Here is a 26,281-nt window from a genome sequence, read left to right on the forward strand (position 1 = left end):
AAGGTGGGATAAATAATAATGCAGATATAGAGATAATGTCAGTGAGGTGGAAGTGGTCATAGTGAGTAAAAAGGCGTGTCATGGCTCGTCGTACATGACGAGGTAGGAAGGTCGAATCGCGTCGTTGGTGTATACCACCAACTCGTCATAGTTCAGACTCCCGCCCTTCTCTGCCAAGACCGAGTCGAAACCAGTGGGAGGAGCGGTCAAGCTCGTGCTGTCCTGCAGCATCTTGCATCCCTTACCGACCACGACCTTGTTCAAGAGGATAGCTTTCAGCGATGACTTGCAGTCGTTATGCGAGTAGTCATTGGACCTAGTACAACCGACTGGTCAGCCACAAAACCCGACATACGAAAAACGGAAGGAAAGAACGCACTTGGAAGACGTGGAGGAAGTATAGATTCCTTTCCCGAACCTTCCCCATCCGGTCTTCTTCCCCCACAACGAGATGTCATAAGAATTCTTGATGATCGAGCAGAGTGAGCATGTCGTCGAGGCACAGAACTGCGTGTGGCCTTTATCGCCGAGATTACACGTCCTCCGCGTGCCATGCCACCGCCTGTTCTCGTTTCCCTTTGAGCGACCCTGCGCGACGAACTGGCCTTTCGCTTCTACCGCATCCCTATCAAGCCGGCCAACCAGTCAGCGATAGATAGAGGTGATACGGATGGGTCGATACTTACCTGTATTTCTCGTAGTTGGCAAGGGTAGTCGGCGGGAGTATAATCTTGTAGATCCGACGAACGGTAGGGCAGGTCGACCCAACGTGCCGCCACGACGCCTTGAATTGGTCCGCGACTAGATTGTATGAAATGAAACCAACGAGGGGTGCGGGTTGTCAGCATTCTGGCCTTGGGCACGGTTTATCGGAAGGACCTTCCGAGAAATCACACATGGAAGGAGGAGAACTTACCACTCTTGAAGGTGACATGCCCGTTGGGAACTTCGAGGATAGCAGGCCCTTTCTTCTCTGCGTCGTCGATGCAAGTTTGGGAACAGAAGTGGGAGTTGGCCATCTTGGTTTGCTTGAGGCACAGGAGGCAGAGGTTCTCGGCCAATCTATTAACGATGACGACATGGAAACGATGAGTATGATTTAGCAGATTAAGAGCATGAAGCTACGTACGTCTTGTGAGACACAGAACAGTAATCTCCCGTTGGATGGGCTGGGATCGTGCATCCAGGTGCTTGACATGCTGGAACACAGCCACACGTTAAAACGCGTTCTTCATTTTGAGGTGCAAGTAGGGTGAAGCGACAACTCACTATTCTGATTACCACCATGGCTAGCCGCAAGACCAGACTGCTTTCGCTGCGGATTCGCCCTGTTGGCACATGCTTTACTGCAATAATCGTGGGTCCGATTGTTGTCCGTGTATTTCGGGCGGACTTTACAGAACTAGAAACAATGTATTAGGATCACAGACAGGAAAGAAGTCAAAGATGAAACGAGACGTACGACGCATGTGTTGGCACTGGCCTGTCCAGAGCCTGTCTTTGGCGCAGAGGATGACTTGGGCTTGCTAGCAGCACAAGTCTTGCTGCAGAAGGGATGGGTCTTGCTCCCGTCAAAGTACTTGGGCTTCACCTGGCAACTCTAGATATGCGAAGAGTGGCATCTCAGCACCCTCAGTACACGCACGATATGGACAAAGGGCCTACGATACACAACGCGACAACGCTAATGCCGGCGAGACTGGCGCTCCCAGAGGCGGCGGTAGTGCCATTGGTCGACGCAGCCGCAGACGCGGAACTGCTAGTTGTGGACGTTCCAGGGAGGTTGGACACGTTCTGAAGAGGTGCAGCGAGAGGGTTCTGGGGAGGGGGTGGAGGTGGTGGCTGGGAGCTATTGCTCGCTTTCTGTAGGCCACTCGCGACAGAGGCTACAGAGCTGAGGAACGACAGCGCCATCGGAATATGGGAAGCCATCGATGACATCGTAATGGTGGCAGAATCGAGACGATACGATTCGACACGATGTCAAGTCGAAGAGGATATGAGCGAGTAGTGCTAGTGCAATTGGAGAAGGGGAAGGAAAGAAAGCGGCGGAACCAAAAATCCAATCCTTCGTTCCTACCCTCGAACAAAAGATGCGATGCAAAGATTGCAGATCGTGTGGCGGGGGAGGCGTGAAATCACCAGAGGGTTTTAACAGAAATAGAAACCAAATCCAGCGTCCGCGTTCACTCAATGCGTATTCGAAACTCGGCGGTATATTCGCCCGGTAATAATCGATTAGGGACCATAGGTGTGGCAGGCGGCAATAGCAGACTCGGACGCATGGCGCGTGTTTTGATGGATTGGAACGATGGAATCCAATCTGAAACACGAGGATGGCTTGAGGGCTTGATACACGGTACATACTGCAAAGACACAATCAATTTGGTGAAACCAAAGGCGAGGCTGCAATGGAACGTAACGTACCCGAGTATTGGGAACATTGAGCTTGCCGCGTGTACTGCGCGAGGTGATCCTGGTGGACAGATTGTCACAATCAGCGAGAGCAACTCGGAGCCAGAAGGGCTAGATATCTAACCTGCCTTCTGGTCACGGACACCAGTCTCCCCTTTGTCTCTTCAGAGCATCACACCTCGAGTCGTCGATCGATTCACTGCTGCCTTCATTCGCTCGCGTCCCCCTCCTCTTACTGCAAACCTGTCTACCTTCATTTCCAAATCGCTAGCCATGCCCTCCCTCGTGAAGAATGTCGTTAATTGGGGCGCACATCTTCGCTCCTCATCCACCGCAAGTCCGAGCAACAAGAACCCAAACGTCAACAACGCCCCTCCACCAGTCGATCTCTGCGAGGTAGGAGAACTCATCTTCATTGCAACTTGGACCTTCCTGTGATCATCGATAACATATCCTCGACTTCCTCGTCTAGATATGCGGCAAGAAGCCCAAATTCGTCGATAAAGGTTTCAAGCACCCCTATTGCAGCAGAAGCTGCGCCCGAAACGTCCAAGGTCCAAACGGGCCCACCGCCTGCACACTCCGCGGGTGCCGAGCAACAGGAAAACCAGCGTTTGCCGGGTTCTGTTCTGACCTTCACGCAAAGTACGTCATCCAGGTGGTGGGTGTCTGAGTGGATGGATGGCTGACGGGTTGCAACTTGCGCTTCTCCATTTTCGATTAGGGAAGGCGTAAGAGTGGGTTTGGTGCCTGCCTGTGATCAATGCAAGACCCAGCCGCGGAGTGTCGGTTCCTTCTGTATTCCTTGCGAACGGCAGACGAGGGGTGGTCCGCGATTGAGAGAGCTAAATCCTGATGGAGCTGCGTTCAAGAACTGTGAGTGCCTCGTAAGTCCCATAGCGAGCCTTGAGCTTACAGTTATTTCGATCAGTGAGGGCCCAGTTCTTTAGCGAGTGGGAGGCACCAGGATCGACGTCAAGTCCCACATTCGAGAAGGCGTACGAGGTGATTTTGCCTAGAGAATTCCGCACACGCCATGATCAATACAGGTTCGTTTGGTGATGAATCCACCTCACCTGTCCACTGCGTCCTAACCGCTCTTTCTCGCTGCCAGATCGATGAACCCACAGCTCACCGAAATCCGAAGCTTCCACTCCTCCCAATGTATCTGTGATTTGGGCTACAAAGACTCCGTTCTCTGCAACTTCAAGTCTTGCGGCATCTGCTGCACCGTCAAGTCCGGCTTCAAGGCCTTTGCCTTCGGGGCGCCGTTCAACAAGGGTCGGTGAGTACACCCCCGCCCACTGCCAACGAAATCAACCTGGTACTAAATCAGTACACATGCGCTAGATTCGGAGATGGGATTTACTCGTACCGCAATCCAGCGTTGGCGGATCGATTTGCAACGTCCTGTACATCATCCCCGTTCCGAGTGATGATTGCCTGTGATGTCTCCGTTGAACCTGGACAATGTTCGGTGAGTGTATGCGCTGTTGAGGGATAATCGTCGCGGTGTTAACGGAGGGATCTACCATCAGGATGACGACCAAGAGTCGCTGTTTGTGCCAGTCGCTGATGGGATCCTCCCTGCGTATGTCATCATGTACACCAAGTGAGAGAAGTGTAGGGGACAGGTGGAGAAGGTGATGAAAAGTGTAATATATGCGATAGTTAAGTTATTGTGATAAGAATAGTGTCGTAAATATACAATGGGAAGAGGGTTTAAGTAGCCAAGGGTGTCTTGAAAAGGGTCGTAATGATAGTTTGAAGCTTGGATTCCGTTTCAGGAGGGGGATCACCATATACGATCAGGTACGCGGGGCGAATGGCGTCGTTGTCGTATACCACGGTTTCTTCATAGTTGAGGTCTATTCCCGGCTCACCAATGACCTTGAAATGTGGTATGAGTGTATGAAGGATGTGGGATAAGGCAACTCCTTACCGAGTGATGACCACACGGAGGTTCGGTTAGACTGGTTGCATTCTTCTGTCGTCGATGTGGCTTGCCGACGACGACTCGATTCACAAGCATGACGCGGAGATTGGACAGTTGTTCGATGTTGGCAGTATAGTCGTCTGCTTTAGATGAGCATGTCGTGGTATATATGCCTCTCCCAAACCTGTCATACCTACGCGTTAGACGGGGTATACCATGGATGCGACTGAGAAGACGTACCGCTTGAACCGGTGCTTGGATCCACACTTCTTGACATTGAAAGACATCCGAATAATGCAGCAAAGATTGCACTCTGGGAGGCTGCAGAGCCTTGTGCTTCGAGAGTCTTCGCCAAGGAGACAGCAACGCGTCGTTCCATGGAACAGTAGCTGTTCGTTCGCGGGGTTCTTCACCCTCCCTGCAAGCCCTGGAGCAGCTGCAACTCTCGCTCTATGAGAGTCCAGTGAGCAGAAAGCTATAAGATGGTCAGGAGCTCACATACCGATAGTGATGGAATGGGCGTAGAATGTGGTCTGGAATTGTGATTCGGAATATTGAATAAATATGAGGTCGTTTCTTCTTAGGATGTTTCCATCCTTTCTTGAAAGTCCTGGAGACTAGAAAGATACTGTAAGGAATGTAATTTCTACTACAGGAGGTAGGCGCTTACTCTCTGTATACTTGGAGTCCGCTTTGGCCAATGGAACCAATCGTTTCGAAGGCCCACAGCTTTGGTTCTGCGGGTGCTTGAAGCTGAACTCGTCGATAATTCCTGACATCGCGTGATTACAAGACAAGGCTTACATCGAAACGCCCAACGTGTTTTTATAGAACGTTCCGCTATCCAACCAACGGCCTTGTTTTCCTGGGCATCCTGCTAGTTGACAGTGTATCCAACGCGTTTCAGGTGGTCAGCGAGGCAAACGCGTGTTTGATGCGAGTTTTGGTGTGGCTGATATCGACATTCTGTAGTCGCCGGCTTGAACGCGCTTTCCTTCGAGAGAATAGCAAGAAAACAAGGGTCCATTGTTGGGATTATACTCGAGAACGTCGTAGACAATGACCAAGACGATAAAGGCTGGCGCCGGGAGAACATGGCGTTGAAACCCCGATTGATGTTAGTGGCGAAGGTGTGAAACAAACAAACACGTTCCCATCTGCGAGCGCTTGCTTGTGCCCGTGATCATCGATAGCGAAATGCAGCTGCAGCAAGGCAGAACCGCCTCAATGATGCTTCTATTCAATTCTGACCTGATAATAGTCCGGTCAACACTTACTTGAACGGTTTTGTTATCTCAATCTCTACATTTCTCCCACTATGGCATCCAGTCATCGCAAGACGATCACCATTCTCACCTCGCCGACGACGTCCACAAACTCTCTGCCAGGCTACATTCCCAAGGGCTCGCCAACGACAGCGAAACAGTACCGCATCGAGGAGCGCAAGCGAACAGTCTATGTGACTTCGGATTTACCTCCATCAGAATGGGACGAGCAGAGTCTTAATACAATCTTCAGCATGGCTCAGGCCCAAGCTGATCATGGTGAGCAGCAGGACGAGACCGACGACGATGGACGGCCTATACGTCGGACACAGTCTCTTGTCGAGACTCAATTCATCATTTCAGAAGAGAGCCCAAGTCCCGCTGCTTCCATGAGCAACGTCGTGGTTGGACAGACACCGAGACTCAGCACATACCAGCAGTTACCACGGCGAGGGCCGACGAAGAGCGGGGTTTTCAAGGGCATTCCAGGGACACCAACGCCACCCGACTCGCCAAAGCGCAGTCCTGTCCAGAAGACCTCTCCCCAACGACCGAAAATTCTCTTCTACCACAAACACGATCCACACTATGGCTTCACCAACTTCTCTGCGCACCCTGTGATGTACAAGGGGAAACGGTATCCGACAAGTGAACATCTGTTCCAGTCATTCAAAGTACGTTCAATGCCACTATCAACCTCGCTTAATTTGGCTGATCAGATTCCCCAGTTCCAAGGCCACCGCCCCAACCTTGCAGAGCACATCCGAACCTGTTCCGAAAGGCCTAGCGTTGCATTCTCTGAAGCACGCCGCTTCCAGCCGGAGGTTCGACATGACTGGAAACGCGTGAACATCGAAAAGGTCTTGTCCATTCACCTTCCTTTCTCATCCTCTGTCCCTAACCCCGTATCTTTGTCCAGATGGAAGAAACTTTGTGGCACAAATTCACCCAACATGAAGATCTCAAAGCCGAGCTTCTGGCTACAGGCGACGCGGAGCTTATTGAGGTACTTTACATTCACTTTCTTCTCGTCTTCTCACTTAGCATTAATCACGGTTCTTTCATATCAGGACTCTGACAAGGACGCGTTCTGGGGTGTTGGCGCGGATCGACGCGGAAGAAACGAACTGGGAAAAGCACTCGAGAGATTGAGGGCCAAGTTGCGCGATATGCAATGACTCTCATCTCTATCACCACCAAGCCCCGTTCCGCGTTTCATCGATACGCGATATGCCACGATACAGCACGACGACTTCTGGAAACGTCGAGGCCTCGTTTTTCTGTCCTTGTCCTTCTTGTTGATAATACTACCACTGCTACTTGCCACTCTGTGAGTCAAGGCAGCAGGCAGGCTGTACATCTTAGCATAGCGCGTTTTCTACACGTGCCAATCACCATGCATCATAATCTTTTGTTTCGATTTCTCGCGTTCGGTTTTGGTGCCTCTCGCCTCGTTCGCTCGAGTCACTTGTACTTTGTTGTTTTGATTTGCTGTTCGGACGTTTGAGCTTGGTGGCCTCGAGGCTCTCCATCGAAACGTGCCTCGTGTTACTGCTTTGTCGGCGGCATATTAAAGTCGACAATCAGGGCGTCCCTTACTTCTTCACTCACCTCATACTCGATCCTTCTCTATCTGATCTATCAACGTGTCAACCATGGCTACGCGAATGCAACCCGTCTCAGTCCCTCCCCCGGCCGCCAACTTGTGCGACGTGCGTACCTCCGCCTCCCTCCTAACTGATGTCACTGATATTGACGATCGATTCCGCCCTCTAGTATTGCCACCAGAAACCCAAGTTCTCCAACCACGCCTTCTGCTCGAAGACCTGCGCTACGCAAGCTGCTGCCCTGTGCAACGTATGCCCCGTCTTCTCAGTCGTTGTCTCTTGGGTTTTGACTGATCGTGATCCCGGCCATAGCATTGTCACAAGAAGCCCAAGTTCCAGAACTTTGATTACTGTGGCAAGAACTGTGCCAGCCTCGCTAATCCCGGTGGTGGCAAACCCACCGCTGCTCCTGCTCCTGGTGTTCGAGGAAATGGACCCGCTGGGAAGAACAATGCTGGTGCACGGGGCCAGCCGCAACAGCAGCAGCAGGCTGCCTTTGATCCACTTCAGATCGCCAGTACGTCTTTATCTAATGATTCTCCTGGGTGGTGATTAGTTGTTGATCGTGTATCGGGATGCTTTGCAGAGCTCGTCGTGCAACAGATGCCTCAAGTTCAAGCTTTGCTAAACGGTGCCGCTGGCGGTACCAACGGCGTTACCACCAACAACGCCGCCTACGCCCAGGCTAACGGCGGCTACGCTCAACCACAAGGCATGCCCCAAGCAGCCCAATACGCACCACAACCCGCGCCGATGAACAACCCCTTCCTAAACCCCGCCAATGGTGCGTACACTTTTCTGAACTTGTGCAAGTCTTATGATGATGTAACACTGGCTCAACCAGTTTATCACAGTAGCCAACAACAGCGGAATGGGGTTCAGCAGCAGCAACAACAGAAACAACACCATGGGTACCAGCAGCAGCACCATGGCCAGCAGTATCAGCAACAACCTCCCGACGATCTTGAGTGCCTTATCCCTGGCTGCGGGAAGCCTGTCCACGTTGACGCGAAAGGCTTGAAGACGAGCGATTACTGCTCACAGAGGCATCGCGAGTGCGTATACATATTTATCTCTCCCTTCGACGAACAAGTTGGACGACGGCTAATCCTCGCTACCGTGAACAGGGAAGCCGTCGCTTCGGGCCTCGTCGCGCCCTGCATCATGTGTCTCACCCGCCCACAAAGCCGTACCGATTACTTTTGTTCGAGGACGTGTAGGGAGGAGTCGTTGAATAAGCATTATGAAGCTACGATGGATGAGGATAATGCTGATGGGGATGAAGGTGATGCGTTGGATGATGGGGATGCCGGTCAGGATGCGCTGGGACTAGTAGGACAGGGTGGTGCTGTCAGTTCGAGTGGCGGGTACACTGTGACGGCGAATGTTCAGAATGGAAACATGAATGGACTCGCAGGGGGGTTGTTAATGAATCCTAGTGCGGGTGTGGGCGTGAATGGAGTTGGTGGTAGCGGTGCTGGGATGGGTGCGAATGGGAAAATTGTGGGTGTCAATTGAGCGAGGCGGTTGCTGTTGATGGAAGGACGGGGAACTCTCAAAGCTTCAATTGAATCGTCGAATGGAGTTGTGAGATATGTGGTATAGAGTTGGTTAGATTGGAGTGGGGCGCGGGACGGAAGTGAAGGTGGGGATGGGGATGGTGCGGGGCGGACTGGGGCGTATAATGAAGAATTGAGTTGAATGGATGGGCCAAACTCAATCGGTGGTCGAGTTTTGGGAACCGTTGTGTATACATACATACGTAGTCTACTTCCTTCCTTCTATCCCCATCTTGCGAACCGCCGTCTTAATTTATAGTCATTGATTTTTGTGTGTATAGCTGCCGTTACTTACGGTGGCCTTGTATGTAGAATAGTACCAGGAAGCTATTTATGTATTGCTTATCCTATATGGGCGCATCCCTGACTCTCGAGCGAGTGCGGCTAAGTACTTATTCAAGTTGTATGGACGAATCGCACGGAGTTGTTGAGGCCCTGACATCGGATCTTCCTATAGAAATTTCAAACTTTGATCCATGATGAGTGGACACAGACATGCCGCGGTAAGGAGTCGCAATAAATAGAGCGGAGTGCCCATAGGAGTAAGACTTGAAGCTTGACTTTCGGAGTCAGGCTTTTGCCTTTGATTATCGAGGAAATTGGCGGCTAGTCCCCTTCAAGTCGGGAGAATTTGGCTTCCCGGGCGTTTCAATAACAAGTTTTGGGGTGCGGAAAGGGGTGCGGAAAGGCATTTTTGTTTGAGGCTATGATTCAGGAATCGTTCATTCAGTCTAAGCTTTCCAGGTGGACGACCACGAATAAATCCAACAATACAATTACAAGTGCACTAGGATTGGAGGGCACGGGTATAATATTGACAGTTAGTTGAAAATGATGGAGATAAATGAGCGAGAAGTCTCCAAAGAAGCGTGGGTTTGGAGGTCAGAATATCAGGGCAGATTAGGCACGGAAAGGCTGAACTTTGTTGATGACGCGAGCCAGCGTGTCTGAGGGTAGAAAGGAGTAGAAAGCAGACGTATCACATCAGGCGCGTCTCGAGGATGCGGCGAAAGGATATGTAAAGAGGCGGTATGCACCTTTAATAGGACTTCCGAGGGCAGAGGTGCCGAAAGAGCTGACGCGGCTTCGAGCACGGCAAGTGTGGATAGCGTAGTCTTGGTCGTCAGCGCAGCGCTTACCACAGCGGGAGCAGGTCACTTCGCTATGAATCGTAGTGTGTCAGGCAAAACGCGGTTTCACGCTGTGCATAAAATCGACTCACCCGCTATCAATGTTGTGGATGTGGATGTGGTGGACGAGCGCGTCGACGTCGCGTAAGACATCGCGACATCCAGGACGAAGGCACCCAATCGGCTCGTGCGCACTGACGCCTCGGGCGAGCATGACCTGGTAGGCTTCGGCACTCTGTAAAATCCCATGCCACAGTCAGTAATGTCGAAACCGTGTATTAGCTCGGTGACGCGCACCGCTTCGAACAAGGCATCCGTCCTCGATTGCCTGCTGTGGGGGGTCAGACAGTCCTTCTCGGGCACCGGCGGAGGAACTTCGCGATCGACGTCGGTATCGATAACAATGCAAGGCCGACTTTGCTTTGTCAAAGCGACGGTAGCCCCTTCAACTTCGTGAGCGGCAGTCGAATGAGACCTGGTCACTCGACTCGATGCTTTATCCAGTGCATTAGAAACTAGAGTCACAGAAGGGGAGACGGGAACGCTTGAACTGGATGGGAAGAGAGTAGAAGATTCCGAGGCCGAGAGAACCTGCGAGATTGAGTCCTTTGCGCGGTAGCCGTGAGCCAAAGTAGAAGCCGGAGAGTCAGTAGAAAGCACGTGGGACAGAGGCATCCCTGCACGATAGCGCTTGACCAACTCCTTTGCCGGGGTGTATTGACAGCTCCGGATAGTGTCGATGGAATTGCGTCGAAGGAGAGGTCGACCGGGATGGAAAGTCCAGCTGCTACTTCTGTCGTCCTCGCCTCCGACATGAGCGTCGTCCGCCGGGCTCACTTCGTCATCCAAGTCATCGAGAAGGTACTGTGGGATTGGGTCACCTGGAGCTTTGGTAGCATCAGGGTCGAAGATGCAGACGGGCGATGAGAAGTAAACGCCATGTCGTTTGGAAATATCCTGGGGAGTCCGAGGCAGCTGAGGACGCCGGAAGGGTTGCTCGAGAGTCAGACTGCAGCGAATCGCGTCCTCAAGAAGGCTTTGGAGAGTCGGGGAGCCCATGTGCTCGGTGCAGAAGAGGAGTCAGACGGAGTACCGGGTCTGGAAAACACTTGAGTAGAAAGAAATATGCGAGGTCGATTCGTTCCAGTAGACCAGCTTTTATACCAGAGATTGGCAAAGTGGCATTGCATAGGTCAAAGAGCCAAGGGATTTACCCAGATTAGCTCCATAGAAGCCGCATTGGTCATTGTATGGCCACAGTGACCACCCAGTTCCCACATGTTTCAAGCAGAAAATGGAAGGTCGGGACGCAGTACACAGGTCGAACAATGGAGTTTTCTATCGACGACAATGATCACTGCAGCGTGGCAACCGACAGTTGCTGAAGAAAGGCAATTAACTGCAGCTCGACTTCGTGGGCAGAAGAAAGGACAATGATTGCACGTGTCGTGATGCCCCCTAATTAAGCTTCCGGACCGAGCGGCGGTGCCTGCTGATCCGTGGGCTGCCGCGTTCGGAGACGCCCGAAGTCTGGTTGGGTCTCGACGTCGACGTCGACAGCGACGAGCAACGCCCGTAACGATCCGCCTTGGTCTCTTTCCACGTTCTGAACCGCCCGGAACAACCACAACGACCACCACATCAGGATGTTAGGTCGCCGCTCGGTATCCCTTCTGCGTGGACTCACAGAATTGCCTGTAAGCAGTCGTGCGCATACCGCTCTGCGGGCTCTCTCAGTCCCACAAACGCGTCGAAATGTGGCGACGAAACCAAATTACGAGGGTCATATACCCTTAAACTGGTTTGAAAATGCTCTTCTGACTGCGGGAGCGGCGTACATGTCGATCACAGACCCTAGACGGGGAGGTGCGTGACCGTCCCCATTTATGAACCCTAGATGCTGTTCAGGCTAAAGACCGCCGTCCCACAGATATGGTCGCCGCTCTTGGTGAGACGACGGCAGGTCCAACTGTATCCTGGCTCAGGGACCAAATGCTTGCAAGTCCTGAAGGACGACAAATCCTCAAAGACCGTCCCCGGATAACCTCTTCGACCGTGGACATGGATAAACTGGCCCAAATGCCGGAAGGAACCTTTGGAAGGGCCTACATTAATTGGCTTGAGAGATGCGGCGTCACCCCCGATACTCGCGAACCAGTAAGCTTTAAGGTTTCTCCAGATGTATATCATTGCCCGCTGACCATGCAAACACGCTTTCAGGTGCACTACATCGATGATCCTGAACTGGCCTATGTGATGCAAAGATACCGAGAATGCCATGACTTCTATCATTGCATTTGCAACATGCCCGTAAATGTGGAATCAGAACTCGCCGTCAAGTACTTTGAATTCGCGAACCTAGGCCTTCCAATGGCTGGACTGGCAGCCCTTTTTGGTCCTCTCAGGCTCAACGCTCAGAAACGCAACTGGTTGTTTACGGAAGCTGTTCCTTGGGCATTGAAGTGCGGTAGCAGCGCACGAAGTCTTATCACGGTGTACTGGGAAAAGCGGTGGGAAGAACAGGTGGAGGATATGAAGAAGGAATTTGGGATTTGGGATGGCCCGGAAGCGAGATGGAGTAAACCCTTGAATGAGGCGAAGGAAGCCGCCGAACGTCGCTCAAAAACAACCCAAAACCAAATATACTAAGTCGTTTTCATCAAACCGCGCATTTGAGGTAACGTAAATCAAAAGGCATCCTGTTCAAGATATTATAACTTATATATATATAACTTCTAGAATCAGCAACATGTTTTGGTGGCTTTCCATCACGCGGCGACATCTGGACGTCGTTTAAGCACTAATTTTGGCGTTCTGCTGTAAAGCAGCAGGAGCCATGGAAGTGGCTAGTTTTTCCGACACGGCGTTACAGTTCTCTTAGAATCGCTCCCGTTTCCGTTCTGGATATTCCGTCTTTCTTCGGATAAGTACATACAGCCTATCCTGTCAACAGTCCTTTCAAGAAGTCGAATTTTTGAACTCAGCCTAACCTTGGACTTCTAATCGAATAGGAAAGATGAAGGCGATTCCCTCTTGGTCTGATCCGGTCGTATTCAATGATTAGTCTCGGAAATTCAAACTAGATGAGGACGCTGTCCAAATCCCCATTTTGTGGATCCTTGCAGCGCCCAGAGCTGTGCACTGATGACCACCCTCGTTCAGGGTAACACATCTCACACACACTGACATAACGACATCTTTCTAGAACTCAGGAACCTCGGGCACGGTAAGCTCCAGTTTACGTCGCTTCTCAAGGTCGCCACTAAACCTATCTCTGCTTAGCTTGCTGTGGAGTTGCGTTGCTATGTTTTTGGAAGTGACTCTGTAAATGACGCGCATTGGGCTGCTCAGGCGAACAAGAGGTTCCGATGGCACATTGTGAACTCGCGCGGAAAGCCTGGTGACAGTCCTCGAGTCTTCGAGCGCCTCTTATTTTTACCCTCAACCCCCGCCGTCTTCAGTCTTCGAAGCCCTAGATTCCACGGGCAGGGTCGGCAAGTCTAAACGTTCTTTTGGTCGATCGCAAATAGGTGGTTTCCGATCACACGCACTTGTAGAACGCCATTTTCTTGTTCAGGGCACTCTCAGGGTCTCCCCCGAATCAGGCAAGTATTAGTTTCGCTCGTTCGACCAGCATTTCGGCCATTCCGGAAAACCATTTTCACCATCCCGAATCGAAGTGTCAGAAGCAGCAGTCCCATGTTGTTGAGCCGACGGAGTGTTGCAGATCATGTCCCCAACATTCCCTCTGTCTCTTCGCAAGTCTTGACGTTTCGTTTCTGCTCCTGGAAAGCACCCCGTTTCACTTTCGACTCGCAATTTGCTGATGCATGGGAACAAAGCAAATGTAGCTTCTCCATGGAGAGTCCATGGAGAGTGGGCGGCACCACGCGAATATCCAAATAAATTCAACTAGGAAAATGAGTGGGGTCAGCGCACCGCGCCACGTCCCTTTTCAGCTCTTGTGCAAACGGCGCCAATACCACGAGGCGTATAGACATGCATGGGGATCAGATCTAATCGGACAGGGAAATGATCTCTTGTCACATCATTCCGGTTTGTCTGTGTGTGTGCCAGTTGAGGCACTTCCAAGGTGACTTCTTAATCCTACTGGACATAAACACCCTCGGATTTTCTGAGGAGATCAATAGAATCCACCTGTCCTCACCCCCTGAGGTAAGCGCCTTCCTCCCTTAGATCTCACAAGCGTCCAAAATAACGGACAATCTGAAGGATTTGTGCGCTCTCCTCATCTCATAAGTTTGCCTTATTAACGTCAGTGCTCATGTGTCCATTTTGATCAATTAGCGCGATCCCCCTTCGCAAAATCCAGATCCTGGTTTATGTGCCTGATCTGAGTATTTAAGAAGACGGCCATTCCAGTGACCCTTCTAAATTGTTTTTCGACCCCATTCGCACCTACCGGCCCACTTCACCTCATCATGGACAACGTCAAGACACCCATCGTCTCATTCCTCAACAAAGACAGTTGTACTAGAGCAAGCACAAAAGCGGCGGGCAATCACGTAAGTTGACAGCACCCCCGAAATCCTCTTCCAACGTCACGATGGCTGACGATGTTCTCATTGCCTTATCGTAGTCTACGTTGCAAAACTATCGTGCGCGTCTCGCCAGTGCTCATTACTCTCAGGTCCTCGAAGCTGCATTCTCCCCCGCGAAGTACGCCGTTTTCTCGACACTGGGATCATGTTTTCTATCCTGGAATGGCACGCCAATAATGTCGCAGTCGGTTTCGCCGAAGGCCATATCGGCAAAGGTCGGCTGCCTCGGTGGAACGGTGCTGACGATCCTATACCTTGTTCTTCTCCTCGCTCGCACCGCACACCATACCTCGAAAGAAGACGATACGCCGGACATGACGAACTGGAGGCGCTCGGTGACGGTGGTGCTGGATGAGATGTTCTACAGCACCGTTGCTTCGGGTCTGGGGGCCGTTGTCTACTTGATGACTTCTTCGCCACCCCCGGTAGACCCTTTGGCACAAATGGTTGCTGGTGCCTTGGGACCCTTACTCCTGGTCCTGGTCTTCCTTTCCTTGATGTTGGCCGCTTGGGTCTTGGTGCGGTTGTACAACTTATTCATGGACTGGTATACTGGGTACCTGTAATGACCCGGATCCTGGTCAGGCAGCCCTTTCGTTCTTCTTGCTTTCGCCATTCTTCGCATTGCACACATGAACGGTTTACAATATGGTACTTAGTTAATTTCCTCTAATATGTTTTGTGCTCTTTCATCGTTTTGCTTTTCATCTTGACTTTCCTGCGTCGCTTTCCATTTTGCTTTCTCGGTAGAATAACGTGTTCGAACAACTAACCTATGTGTACATAAACTTGATAGATGTAGACTCCTGGCTCATAACATAGTCCTGCTAATACTTCTTAATTCACCATCCATTGCTTTCCTTACCTTCACCCAGTTGATGCCGCATGCGCATTTGGACGTTAATACCAGTGCGACCGTCGCTCCCGAGTGGCAAGTGAAGGAGTGGTGCCGTTGAGGTTGCGCTTACATCTTCGGTACCAATGAGCCGGAGCTGTGGGGTAAATGCCATCAACCCCTCGCTGGTACATTTACCAGAGTTGTTGTGACCAGCGAATGAAGTCCTGTAAACGACGATCATTAAATAACAGCTACCTGACCTCGTGGTCGTCGTTAGAGGCCTTCTATTAGAACGTTGCTGTCAGGTATGTCAGGATACGTCAAATAGTCTCCTTAGCGCACAGTACGCCAGGTCCAGGTCAGTGCCTGCGGGGTTTGGCGAAGCCGGTTCTCTGGCATTGACGAGGTTCTAAGATGACACAAGGCTCGTGGAGGTGGTGTGAAAGATCGAGTGTGAGCGAGTTAGGAACAAATTTAACCACTTCCGTTTGCTTGAGTTTTGGGGAGGAAGCGAAGTAGATGCAGTTGGGAGACTCAACTCTTTCGCAATTTCAAATGAGCGCGCCAGTATCGTGCATGAGGCCGGCTGCCGAACGTAGAATTCATGGTAGGTCATAATGAACCAACAGTTGGTCGCCAAGCCTTGAGAATGAGGATTACGAACCTGGTGTTGAGAGATAAGAGTTTTGAAGATCCGAAGGGGCCAGTAAAAGTGTCATTTGTGAAAGCACTTGATGATGACGGTTTGAGAGGGCTGGACGAGACCAAAGGGGAATAGCTCATGCCAAAGTAATAAAAATAGGAACACGGGCGGTAATTTCAAATGGAACATGGAAAGGTGAAACAGAAGGAGTCTGGTTCTCCCGGACTAGCCTTCGAGCTGCGGACAGCATTCGAACCATTCAACTTACTCTTCAAGGCTCATCAAAGAAGCCATCGTGCACTAAGGCGCGCTCTTACTGTTGCCTAGGAGCCCCGAGAAGACCTCTCCGCAGAAAGTAATGCTTCGAGTTCAATCAAAAAGGCACGGCCCCCACTTTGTCTTCTTCAGTTTTCGGAAGTGGAATGATTTTCCCTTAGTATGTTAGCGACCGTCCTTATCTTTGGCTCCCGCCGGCTCCTCTGCACTTTTAGGCGCAATAGACCTTACAATGGATGACTTCCCGTAGCGAAATTTAGTCCAAGTCTACTTTTTCTAAATCCAAAAGACCCCGAGGGGTTTGTTCGAGATAAATTTAGTCCCCCGTAACTACGTTTTCTGTCTGAGAATAATACAGAATATTCCTCTTCAAGTCCTGGCTTGGCATGATTGCCTCTTGTCGCGTCGTGGATACGTTGCTCAATGTCTCCTGAGCTATTCTTCGTCTTAGACAAGGTATTCGACAACGAAGAGGAAGAAGTGGCCGCGGGGGCACTATTGGCCATCTTGCTGGTGGTGCTGGGTGCTCCTTGAACGCAATGAGCGACACCGCGAACATACTTGACGCGCTTCGACCTGCTGGGCTAAGAGCGAGCCAAGACAGGGACGATGCCCCAGAAGGAAGGCCAAGGTGATGGCCGGGTCCTTAAGCAGGTTTATTCGAGCGTTTAGAACTATTTAGAATCTGGAAAGGGGGGTAGGGGGCCTTTCCAGATTCTAAAATCTGGAAAGACCTAAAACTTTCCCATGAGCGTCATACCTACCATTTGGAGACTCGGCATGGCGGCATCTGGCCTCAAAGCTCCCGATCAACGTTTAGAAATAGTCTGGCTGGACTAAATTTCTCTACGGGAAGTCATCCAATGACGCTAGAAAGCATCCACCGTAATTGGGTCCGCAGAACACAGTTTACAGCACTTCAATGACTCTATTACTCAAGTGCCGCCCCAATATACTACGTGCACGCAGTGCCTATACAAACACCCCAAGCGTTACCTACTAACTGCTAGGGTGAGGTAGACGTTTCATTTTCATCCGTAACGTCGCGAAGGTGAACGGGCATGTCGCTCCTATCACCTCTATTTGTCAGTGACCTTCGCACTCCTCGCCGATTTATCGCTGTCATAAAGAAAGTCCTCAGCGCTATTATCGAATCTTCGATCCCTTTATGTAGGCTCACCTTGGGAACTCAGCGCGTCTTCGGCGCTACTTTCGAGTTCGGGATTGAATTTTCCCACTGGTCCAGGGGGTTGAGGCTGAGTTTTCACCTTTTCAAGCGCGAAGATCAGTTGGTTTACGGAGCTCTGATTATCCAGGATAGAGCATGGTGGTACGAATCCGTGAAAACCGCCCTCGTTGCTGTCGCTGGGGTGTTCAGAGCCATGCGATGAGTATGGAATGACATCGGAATCCCTGGAATGGGGAGCTTGCGGAGACTTGGAAGGCAATGGGGATGGGTTTCTAGACAAAAAACGGCTGTAGGTGTAAAAATCGTATATCTCCAAGGATTCCCCATCTTGATCACTAGAAGGGGTGATAGTTGGTTAGTCGCCATTGGAAATTCTATGATAGGATTCAGAGAATCGAGACAACTGACAAAGCATCGAGAATTTCACCTTCGAATGCATCAGAGGAGGCGTAGTAGGTGCTGACTATCTCGATGCTGGTATCAGGAGTGGAAGCGCCCGTCGACTCGATTGGCGGCGCTAGACCTGTTTCGCTTTGATCTTCGTCGTGATCATAATAACTGTCAGGTCGCGGAGACATCAATCCTGTGCTTTGAGCCACGAGCTGCGCTAAGCTCGGTTGGGGAGGTGGCTCTTGAGGGAATGTTAAGTACAAGGCTATGCGAGCTTATATACTTATCTGAAAGACTATAGGTAAATCTATTACTTTACCACCTTCATTACGGATAAATCCCTGGCTGCATCGGGCTGGGTGAGAGAAACCGGAGCGCCTCGCCCAGGTCATGAAGAGTTCCATCAACATTCCTCGCGGATGGTACTTGCAGTATTAAGCTGCCAAGGGCAGACCTCGGTTTTGAGTCCAAGAGCACAGAACTGTAACGGCGGCTTTTTGAGTTTGTTTTTTGTCTTCTAGGGGGCACTGGGTGAAGAAGCGACTTGGCCGACACGGGATTCTTGGCCAAGCCGACATTCTATTTTTATCTCGGAACAAACAGAGCAAAATAACAGGTGTCGCGTTCTCTTCCTCGACCCGTGATGCTGGCTGCCCGCGGTTGTCGGTTTTCACAGCAGTTCCTCTCCAAAACGACCAGGAATACCTGTGTTTTACGATGTATACAAGGCTATTACTCAAGGAGCTTGTCGACGACCAGCTATGATCCCGTTATTCGCGAATTTGCAAGGGAATTATGCAAGAAACAGCCTAGTTTCGTAGTCAACCCTCGGAATATCGCGGTGCTCGGTGAGCCGAAGCAGTTCTTGGACAAATTACTGGTAAAGTGGCTTTGAATCTTGGTTCTGGGACTATATTTCTCTAACCGCTATGTATAGGGCATGATTGGCCGTGCAAAGGAGAGAATTTTTATATCTTCACTTTATATTGGTTCCAAGGAGACGAAGCTGGTACGCTCTGGTCCCTGATAACCCAAAGGAGCTGAATAACACCTGTTTGCTTAGATGTCCGCATTACAAGATGCGCTGCGTCGAGAACCACAACTTCAAGTCTTCCTCCAATTGGATCTCAACCGTTCTACTCGGCCAGGAGAGTCCTCGACGGCCAGGATCCTTCTCCCTCTCATCCGTGAATTCCCAGAGCGGATTCACGTGTCTCTATTCCGAAGCCCGCATCTGAAAGGGATTATGGCGAAACTGGTACCTCCAAGGTTCAATGAAGGATGGGGAACATGGCATGCGAAGGTTTATGGAGTGGACAATGAGGTCATGATTAGTGGGTACGCGATTCTTCACAGTATAGTCATCTCCGTGAATACTGACTATCGCCTCAAGAGCCAACCTAAACAATTCCTACTTTACCAACCGCCAGGACCGCTACCTACACTTCCAGGACCAACCGACTTTCGCTCAGTACTGTTTCGACTTCCTCAAGCTCGCGTCAACCTTTTCTTTCCGCCTTCTCCCTTCACAGGAAGGCAGCCAGACCCAATCCTCAAAACACACGTATCACAAAGAAGGGTATACTGTCTCGTGGCCAGATCCCGTCTCCCATCCTCACCAAATACAAGCCCAAGTTCGGAATGCCCTATCTGCTTTCCAAGAAACCCACCTTGCTCGGACGAACACTCAGGTCCTGCAAACTTCCGAAGAGAATCAGAGCGTCGTCATCTATCCCATTATTCAAGCTGGCCAATTCGGAATTCATGAGGAAGAGACGGTCTTCGAGTTGCTCTTTAAGCACCTCCGTTCCATGGCGCCTAAGCGACCACTTCTTGACTTGACAAGCGGCTATTTCAGCTTGTACAAACCGTATCAAACCTTGATTCTCTCGACGTCCAACGTGGACTGTAGGATCATTGCTGCAAGTCCCCAAGTAAGTCGGTTATTTCCACGTTCCATATGGGATGATTATCTTACTCATGTCCTATTCAGGCGAATGGGTTCTACGGGTCGGCAGGAATATCAGGCCTCATTCCCGAAGGTTACACCCTCTATGAACAACGGTTCATGAAAGCTGTACAAAGCGCGAAACGGCTTTGGACTGAGAGTCCTGCTGATGGACAGGGACACGGGGTCTCGCTCGTTGAATGGGCCAAGCCTGGATGGACGTATCACGCCAAAGGTGACCAACCTTCGCCTCAAATGTCTCTCATATGATTGGCTGACTCGTTGACTCACCTGTTCCCCCGTTGTCAGGGATCTGGCTCTCTCCGGACGCCTCTTCGCATCCGATCCTGACATTATTTGGATCTACGAATCTCAACGCCCGCTCGGCTCACCTCGACACGGAACTGTCCTTCCTCATGATCATACCATCGGGGTCGACCCCACCACCACCATCAACTTCTGGCCCTGACATGGGAGAATCGCCAGATTCGCCTGTCTCGGAGCTGAGAGCCCGTCTGGCACAGGAAATATCTCATATCAGGGAAAGTGCTGTTCCATGGCAGGGAGCGCAGCGAAAGGTTCGAAGCATCACTCGACTTCTCGTGCGCATCCTCAAGGGCATGCTATAATACTGGAACTTCGATTCATACCTGGGCTAGCTGGGGTTTCGACACAGCCGGTATGATAGCCTCTAGAAATCCTGCTCGCTGTAACTAGCGTTTTCGTTGCTGTCCACTGGCACGTCCTTGGCGATGACAGTCAACTCGACGATTCTTCGAGCATCTAAAGGCACGTCAAGATTAGATGTCGTTCGCTCAGACACGATCCTGTGGACATGTATATCAGCCACTGTAGTAATGGAAAGTATACGGCGCAACACCACCGTCCGCCTAACGTACTTGGCTGACACCGCCTTGTGTCGAACGAAATCTCCATACACGAGTGAACCCCCCTGGGACGACTCCTTGTATATCGGCTTTCTGATTCCTTGAATGTGGTAGAATCCCCCTACTTGTCCTTCCTTAATGCTTATAACGTTATTACATGTGAGTGGGTGGGCAGAGGGAGATGGGCACCTGTGACTGCGGGTGTGCATTCTCGCTTTCTATAATCTCCTTCCAGTGAACCTTCAATCCTCCCTCGGCCGTCCTCCTAAGATCGAGCACCTGTTGCTCGATTTGAGCGTAACCCACGAGGAGACCATTCACTCTGGCTTTGACGCCCCTGGAGAAAGTTTCGTTGATCGCCTTCAAGGCTTCTTCCTCCGTCGCGGCCTCGAAAACACTGCGGATCCGTTCTTGGGACCATTGAGCGAGAGAGGTGATTTCTGTCGAAATTGGCATGGCTCAATACTGCGGTCATCCCTTTCGCCGCGTTACTTTATAGCGGTTGCTCTTCTTGACGTCTCCTGCAACTCCCGGCAAGCAATTGAACTGGGGCCCCGCATTGAGAAAGTTCCTCGTTTGCATCGCGAGCCGAAGCCACTCCTGCCATCGATTGCATAAAAGAATGACGCTACGCAATCCGATGAAGCCGCCCTTTCTTAACGAGTTTGAGTCAGTGGGATGAATAAGTAAGGGCGGGTTCCGAATTGGCACGCTGCGAAGCACAGAAGTCTCTCGATGGATCTGGGGCGGATACGCGGCTACTGCATAACTCTGCATGGAGACCTGAGCTTCTAGCCATCATGGCGGTTGCAAAACATTCTTTTTTGGCTTTTAATCAGTGTCTCATTTTAGCTCGGTTGTAAGGCCACCTTCGACAGAGCCGGACGAAGCTTCGCCGTTCGGCAGCCAGCCATGGACCCGCTCCAGAGTTGGCCCTTAAGCGGGAGTAATCATTTATTGTTTGAGCGCTTGTGACGAGAGATTCGGCAGTTTGGGGTAAGTACCCAAGGTCTCCTAGGCGCAGGATCTGGACGTGCAATCAGTTCAACGTAAACACCCCCGTCAAGGATTTCGTCCCGTGTGTCACAATTGCGCTTCGTGATCCAATGAATGGAATGGATTGGATGTGCGGCGAAAACTAGGGCCATCGCTGTCTCGGGGATATAGTCGAGAACTGAAATCGGCGAGCGTGTCCTGAAGCTCATGTTGCGTTTCAACCCCTCACTGAAGGAAGAAGTTAGGTGTTCAAATCAATGAGACAAAGATCTAGGCCGTCTTTTCGTGATGTGGTGTAAGCCATTACCTCCTCATCCTTTCAGAAACTTTTCAACTAGTTACTTCCATTGGATTTTTGGCGCTTCACGTTTCATTAGTGTTAGCCCCTAAGCGCCCAAATACATTCGGCAAGTCCCGAGAACAATCAAGCCTGAGTTTGAACTTCCTTCTGTGCCGAGGTTTCTTGATGATCGAGCAGGCCCTCGGTTCAACTTGAAAAGAAACCACCATTATCTCGAGTTCCAGCCAGCATGAACGCCAACATCGACTTCGATATCACCGACATCCTGACAGACGCTCAAGGCCAGATACCCCAGGACCATCTTGACAATCTCCTGGCGAGACAGGCAGAAGCGCGACATGCCCTTGAAGACCAAATGCGCAAAGCCCAGGCGATGCTCGCAACTTTGCGCAAAAGGCGGGACGAACACGTCAAAACCTATAAGGAAGTTTCTGGACAAGCGAAAAGACTCAAAGAGGAGGCTTTCAAGTTGCTTTTAGAGGAGAAAGAGGACCTGGACCGCAAAATCGAGGCTAGACAAAATGCACGAAAGGTCGACGCAGGCCAGAGCATACCTGACGCCGACGGGTCCGGTGGAAAGTCCGGTTCTGATAAAGTACTAAAATTCTTGATTGCCCGCCGACACGACGTCCAAGCTCACATCGACAGTCTCACCAATCCCGGATTCCACCGCCTCCCTCCAGAGATCCTCCAGCAGATTTTCCTGCACGTTACCTTTTCACCCATACGCAGGACGAAGAGTCCGGAGACCTTCAGTGTTGGCGAGAGCTACTCGCCTACACCCATCTCTGCCTCTTACCACGGGGCACCGTTGGTGCTAACTCGGGTCTCCAGGACGTGGAGATCGTTGGCAATTGGCATGCCTGAGCTATGGTCCTCTATCTCTGTACGTGTTACAGAGGAGATCGGCTCGGAGGGCAAGTGTCGACCACCCCTTCCTGTCTTGGAAGAATGGATCAAGAGGTCGGGCACGCGACCTCTTGTCTTCGAGATCCTCCAATCGGCCGCAGACAGGGTGGACTCGCTAACGGCATCTCCGAGCATCGAGCCCGTCCCGGACTTTGAAGGACTGGCAGAGAGCAGTATGTTTGAAAAGGCTCTGAAGTTATTCCTTCCACACTACGCTCGATGGCAGGCTGCTCGCTTTAGGACGATGGTCGAGAGCGATGAAGGCCTATTCCGGGACCTACCTTCAGACGCGTCATATCCCTTGCTACAGGATTTGCACATAGATAGGGACATGTGGGACCCGTTGAGTTCTCCCACTGATGTCGAGCGAATCGTCGCTATGTTGTGCAACTCCCCTCGCCTTGTATCCATCCGATGGGGCTCCCGGTGGATCGGGCCATTTGCACAGGAACTTCCCTTCGGACAGCTGCACTCATTCAGATTGCAACCGATCATCTCCTCTCAACGATTCCGCGATATTCTGACCGAATCCCCGCAACTGCGTTCTCTTGTAGTCCGTGTTTACTTGGGTGTCACGTCCGACAATGATCCCGAGAACCCAGACGCGGCCCCTGCACAACCACTTCACCTCCCCAATCTTGTCGAATTGAAGCTTGCCTACGAAGGCTTGGAGATCAACCTGAAAACCTTCCTGGCGACCACCACCATGCCCAATCTTACATCGCTTACTCTCAATGCGGAAACGATTGGAATCGGCACTCATCTTTGGCCAGAACAAGAATTCCTCTCGTTTGTCCACCGTTCTGGATGCCAACTCGAGTACCTGGTCCTCCACAACTTCGACTTTAATGAGGACCAGGTCCTTGAAGTGCTGAAGGTCGTTTCCAAAACACTGTGTTACCTCTCCATCCAGAATGATCGCCAGGTCAGTGGGTTCATGAAGGACAAGGTGCTCAAGGCCCTCGAAGTTCCATACGACGATCACACGAATGCGCTCCTTCCCGCGGACATCGATCCATCCCCTTCCACCACCATCACTCTTCCCGAAATCTTGTGCCCGAAACTCGAATACCTCAATCTCTGGAACACCATCGGCTCCACGGATGGTGCGGTTTCGGATATGGTGGCCAGTCGACGACACTTTGCTCATCCACTTGGGGTGGCGAGATTGTCGATAGTCATCGTCACGTTTAGCGATTTGAACGAACATCGGCGGGATATTGAAATGTTCGACACGCTGAATGAAGAAGGACAGTGGGGTATTACTTATATTGCGACCTAATCTCTATTTACTGGGTTCCCTGCCACCTACACGGGCGACAGTGCAATGTCTCGACGAAGTCAACAGCTTCTGTACAAAGTGCGACAATCCAAGCGCGAACCTTAACACCTTTGATGTAGCGCGCTCCATAACATGCTCGCCCTTTGCTTTCACACGTCTGAAAAACAACGCTCGTGACTGCGTTGCAGTAACAGTGCATTAACGACGTGCATGGCGGTTATATTGACTTTGTCCAGGTCGTAACACGCGTGGTATACCTCGGCGTTCTTCGATGGCCCAGTAGATGCGACTTCCAGTCCCTTCCAAAGCACTTGTATATTCAAGTGTCCGCTTGGATATGCATCTGGCCACCGCGGGTGAAGTGCACAGAGAGGAGCTTTTCGCTGGTAACTCTCCTGCGATACCGAACCAAGAACGTTCACTTGTTGTTCGACAACGATTACTGGAAATCAAGGACAACCAAATATTTCATTGATGACAAGGAGATCACAATCGACGAGTCCGCAGCAAACGTTCTGGAGCCGGGCAAGGAACTTGAAGATACGTATGTAGGTATACATCTGGATCAAGGTCTAAATGTCTAGTAGGCATAGCGCGTCTTCCAGAGCACATAGAGAAAATCGCCTCCGCGACCAGCGTTGATATCCAGGGTCATACCTGACCAACCCCAATTTTTGACTTGACTGAGAGAGATGCCGTGATTGGAGCGGAGGAGGGTGCATTCGGTGAACTTGTTCTTCTCGCGTGTGTTGTACGCGGGGACGAGGTAACGGTAACTACCGCCCGCCCCTTTGGCAAGGTCCATGTACCTGTCGTCCTTGTGGTCCTGTTGGACGAAGTCCAAGCCAGTCAACGCATCTTTGTACTTCCTGGTATACTCGGGCACGAGCCAGACGTAGCTATGTGGATAGGTCAGTAGAGCTCCTTAAGATTGCTTGGAGAATATCCATGTACTTACTTTCCCTTTTTGTCAGCGTTGACGTCGGCGTTTCCGCCATTAAGCTCACGGATACGGTCGGTCGGGGCCTCAGTAGGGGAATCCGTGTAGACGACCTGTGAATGAAGAAGTATCGTTAACGTCAATATAGTGGCTCTGTTGCATTCGATGAAGCCAACTTACCCTGATATTCCTGATAAACTCGACAGCTTCAACAACAACATCGATGATGACTTCTGTACGCTCATTCTCTCGCTTCGGCTCAGTGCTAAAGACATTGTATGCGGCATTCAAGCCCGGCCCAGAGAGGTATTGCTGATAGAGATTGAGCTTTCCTCCAGGGCCAATCGTGTCTGAACGGAAAGAGGTAAGTAGGTTGAGGGTGGGGACCTCCGCAGGGCATAAAACTTACAAGAGCGCGTCTCCTCTGTCTCCTTTTTGTACACATCTTCACCCGTCAACTTGGTCGTTTGCTCAAGCATATAGTTGACTTCCTCGGAATGCTCGTAAGAGGCGGACACGTTGGCCGACACAGGGCCCCACGATGCGTCAGCTGCAGACGTTATGCCTTCCTTCTCCATGATATCGGTAGTGGTGCGAGACACCGTCTCGGAAAATGTGCTGCGAGTGGACTCGCTGTACACCTTCGCGGTGTAGGACTGGACGATCTGGCCTGCACTACCATGTTAACGAGACCTGGACGCGTTGGATACTATGGAGGGCCCAACGTACCCGAGTTATCGGAGTTGTTATACTCGAAGACAAGCTTCCAGTAGAGCGTAGCTTTGAGCTGGATTGTGGTGGTCATTGTGCAGGTGAGTGTGAGTAACTGAGTCGACCGTGGAAATCGGAGGATGGACTGCTGTGTAGAGGCGGTTTGAGGATTCTACTCCAGATAACTGGTCACCCTTTTATACGTCCTGAGGGACAAGTAGATGCCTTCATGTGACCTTGTGACCTCACCGCTGAAGGTGGGGTGATAGTTAATGAAATGGCACTTTTCCTTGTTTGTCGAGATTCTTAGTAGTCTATCACCTCTGGGCATAATCATATCCGAGGCCAATCCAGATGGCAAAGAGCCTTCCTCTACTCTGCCCACTCAAGCCGCGCATACGTTGATATATCTATCTTATGGACTCCATGTTCGAATGACCTCTGCTACGACCTCTTGGACGGTGACCGGTGACCGATGAACTTTCGAGCGCGATAGG

General features: G+C 51.1%; 13 protein-coding genes across 13 annotated transcripts; 7 read left to right on the forward strand and 6 right to left on the reverse strand.

Annotated features, from left to right (window-relative positions):
* Positions 1-78: 78 nt before the first annotated feature.
* On the reverse strand, positions 79-1,941 carry CC1G_11638 (hypothetical protein; the record flags this gene model as incomplete). The annotated part of the gene is made up of 8 exons (XM_001838643.2): positions 79-316; positions 380-625; positions 687-801; positions 917-1,062; positions 1,130-1,199; positions 1,270-1,402; positions 1,463-1,600; positions 1,666-1,941. 8 exons carry the CDS (start codon positions 1,939-1,941, stop codon positions 79-81), a joined length of 1,362 nt encoding a protein of 453 aa, XP_001838695.2.
* A 747-nt stretch (positions 1,942-2,688) lies between these two features.
* Positions 2,689-4,031, forward strand: CC1G_11639 (hypothetical protein; the record flags this gene model as incomplete). The annotated part of the gene is made up of 7 exons (XM_001838644.2): positions 2,689-2,811; positions 2,888-3,060; positions 3,140-3,291; positions 3,347-3,464; positions 3,530-3,700; positions 3,766-3,892; positions 3,954-4,031. 7 exons carry the CDS (start codon positions 2,689-2,691, stop codon positions 4,029-4,031), a joined length of 942 nt encoding a protein of 313 aa, XP_001838696.2.
* Positions 4,032-4,137: 106 nt separating this feature from the next.
* Positions 4,138-5,130, reverse strand: CC1G_11640 (hypothetical protein; the record flags this gene model as incomplete). Its single annotated transcript, XM_001838645.1, has 5 exons — positions 4,138-4,305; positions 4,358-4,535; positions 4,592-4,801; positions 4,854-4,968; positions 5,022-5,130. The coding sequence occupies 5 exons, from the start codon at positions 5,128-5,130 to the stop codon at positions 4,138-4,140; spliced, it is 780 nt and encodes a 259-aa protein (XP_001838697.1).
* Positions 5,131-5,669: 539 nt separating this feature from the next.
* Positions 5,670-6,694, forward strand: CC1G_11641 (hypothetical protein; the record flags this gene model as incomplete). Its single annotated transcript, XM_001838646.2, has 3 exons — positions 5,670-6,290; positions 6,345-6,476; positions 6,536-6,694. 3 exons carry the CDS (start codon positions 5,670-5,672, stop codon positions 6,692-6,694), a joined length of 912 nt encoding a protein of 303 aa, XP_001838698.2.
* Positions 6,695-7,271: 577 nt separating this feature from the next.
* CC1G_11642 (hypothetical protein) lies at positions 7,272-8,741 on the forward strand (the record flags this gene model as incomplete). The annotated part of the gene is made up of 6 exons (XM_001838647.1): positions 7,272-7,328; positions 7,393-7,473; positions 7,536-7,740; positions 7,810-8,007; positions 8,068-8,278; positions 8,351-8,741. The coding sequence occupies 6 exons, from the start codon at positions 7,272-7,274 to the stop codon at positions 8,739-8,741; spliced, it is 1,143 nt and encodes a 380-aa protein (XP_001838699.1).
* Positions 8,742-9,682: 941 nt separating this feature from the next.
* Positions 9,683-10,971, reverse strand: CC1G_11643 (hypothetical protein; the record flags this gene model as incomplete). The annotated part of the gene is made up of 4 exons (XM_001838648.2): positions 9,683-9,729; positions 9,820-9,944; positions 10,005-10,147; positions 10,210-10,971. The coding sequence occupies 4 exons, from the start codon at positions 10,969-10,971 to the stop codon at positions 9,683-9,685; spliced, it is 1,077 nt and encodes a 358-aa protein (XP_001838700.2).
* A 501-nt stretch (positions 10,972-11,472) lies between these two features.
* On the forward strand, positions 11,473-12,561 carry CC1G_11644 (ubiquinone biosynthesis protein COQ4; the record flags this gene model as incomplete). Its single annotated transcript, XM_001838649.2, has 3 exons — positions 11,473-11,778; positions 11,843-12,069; positions 12,133-12,561. Exons 1-3 carry the CDS (start codon positions 11,559-11,561, stop codon positions 12,559-12,561), a joined length of 876 nt encoding a protein of 291 aa, XP_001838701.2. The 5' UTR covers positions 11,473-11,558.
* Positions 12,562-14,354: 1,793 nt separating this feature from the next.
* CC1G_11645 (hypothetical protein) lies at positions 14,355-15,040 on the forward strand (the record flags this gene model as incomplete). Its single annotated transcript, XM_001838650.2, has 2 exons — positions 14,355-14,438; positions 14,513-15,040. The coding sequence occupies 2 exons, from the start codon at positions 14,355-14,357 to the stop codon at positions 15,038-15,040; spliced, it is 612 nt and encodes a 203-aa protein (XP_001838702.2).
* A 1,686-nt stretch (positions 15,041-16,726) lies between these two features.
* CC1G_11646 (hypothetical protein) lies at positions 16,727-17,998 on the reverse strand (the record flags this gene model as incomplete). The annotated part of the gene is made up of 5 exons (XM_001838651.2): positions 16,727-16,741; positions 16,996-17,021; positions 17,236-17,301; positions 17,412-17,755; positions 17,829-17,998. 5 exons carry the CDS (start codon positions 17,996-17,998, stop codon positions 16,727-16,729), a joined length of 621 nt encoding a protein of 206 aa, XP_001838703.2.
* Positions 17,999-18,453: 455 nt separating this feature from the next.
* CC1G_11647 (CDP-diacylglycerol-glycerol-3-phosphate 3-phosphatidyltransferase) lies at positions 18,454-20,387 on the forward strand (the record flags this gene model as incomplete). The annotated part of the gene is made up of 6 exons (XM_001838652.2): positions 18,454-18,690; positions 18,748-18,819; positions 18,874-19,148; positions 19,204-19,744; positions 19,804-19,993; positions 20,068-20,387. The coding sequence occupies 6 exons, from the start codon at positions 18,454-18,456 to the stop codon at positions 20,385-20,387; spliced, it is 1,635 nt and encodes a 544-aa protein (XP_001838704.2).
* Positions 20,388-20,449: 62 nt separating this feature from the next.
* CC1G_11648 (hypothetical protein) lies at positions 20,450-21,101 on the reverse strand (the record flags this gene model as incomplete). The annotated part of the gene is made up of 3 exons (XM_001838653.1): positions 20,450-20,585; positions 20,658-20,779; positions 20,835-21,101. 3 exons carry the CDS (start codon positions 21,099-21,101, stop codon positions 20,450-20,452), a joined length of 525 nt encoding a protein of 174 aa, XP_001838705.1.
* A 1,070-nt stretch (positions 21,102-22,171) lies between these two features.
* On the forward strand, positions 22,172-24,133 carry CC1G_11649 (hypothetical protein; the record flags this gene model as incomplete). The annotated part of the gene is made up of 1 exon (XM_001838654.1): positions 22,172-24,133. One exon carries the CDS (start codon positions 22,172-22,174, stop codon positions 24,131-24,133), a length of 1,962 nt encoding a protein of 653 aa, XP_001838706.1.
* Positions 24,134-24,713: 580 nt separating this feature from the next.
* Positions 24,714-25,878, reverse strand: CC1G_11650 (hypothetical protein; the record flags this gene model as incomplete). Its single annotated transcript, XM_001838655.1, has 5 exons — positions 24,714-25,032; positions 25,092-25,186; positions 25,254-25,423; positions 25,483-25,743; positions 25,803-25,878. 5 exons carry the CDS (start codon positions 25,876-25,878, stop codon positions 24,714-24,716), a joined length of 921 nt encoding a protein of 306 aa, XP_001838707.1.
* Between the last annotated feature and the right edge of the window lie 403 nt (positions 25,879-26,281).

The sequence above is a fragment of the Coprinopsis cinerea genome, assembly GCF_000182895.1.
Source record: "Coprinopsis cinerea okayama7#130 chromosome 4 map unlocalized cont3.4, whole genome shotgun sequence".
NCBI classification, from domain to species: domain Eukaryota; kingdom Fungi; phylum Basidiomycota; class Agaricomycetes; order Agaricales; family Psathyrellaceae; genus Coprinopsis; species Coprinopsis cinerea.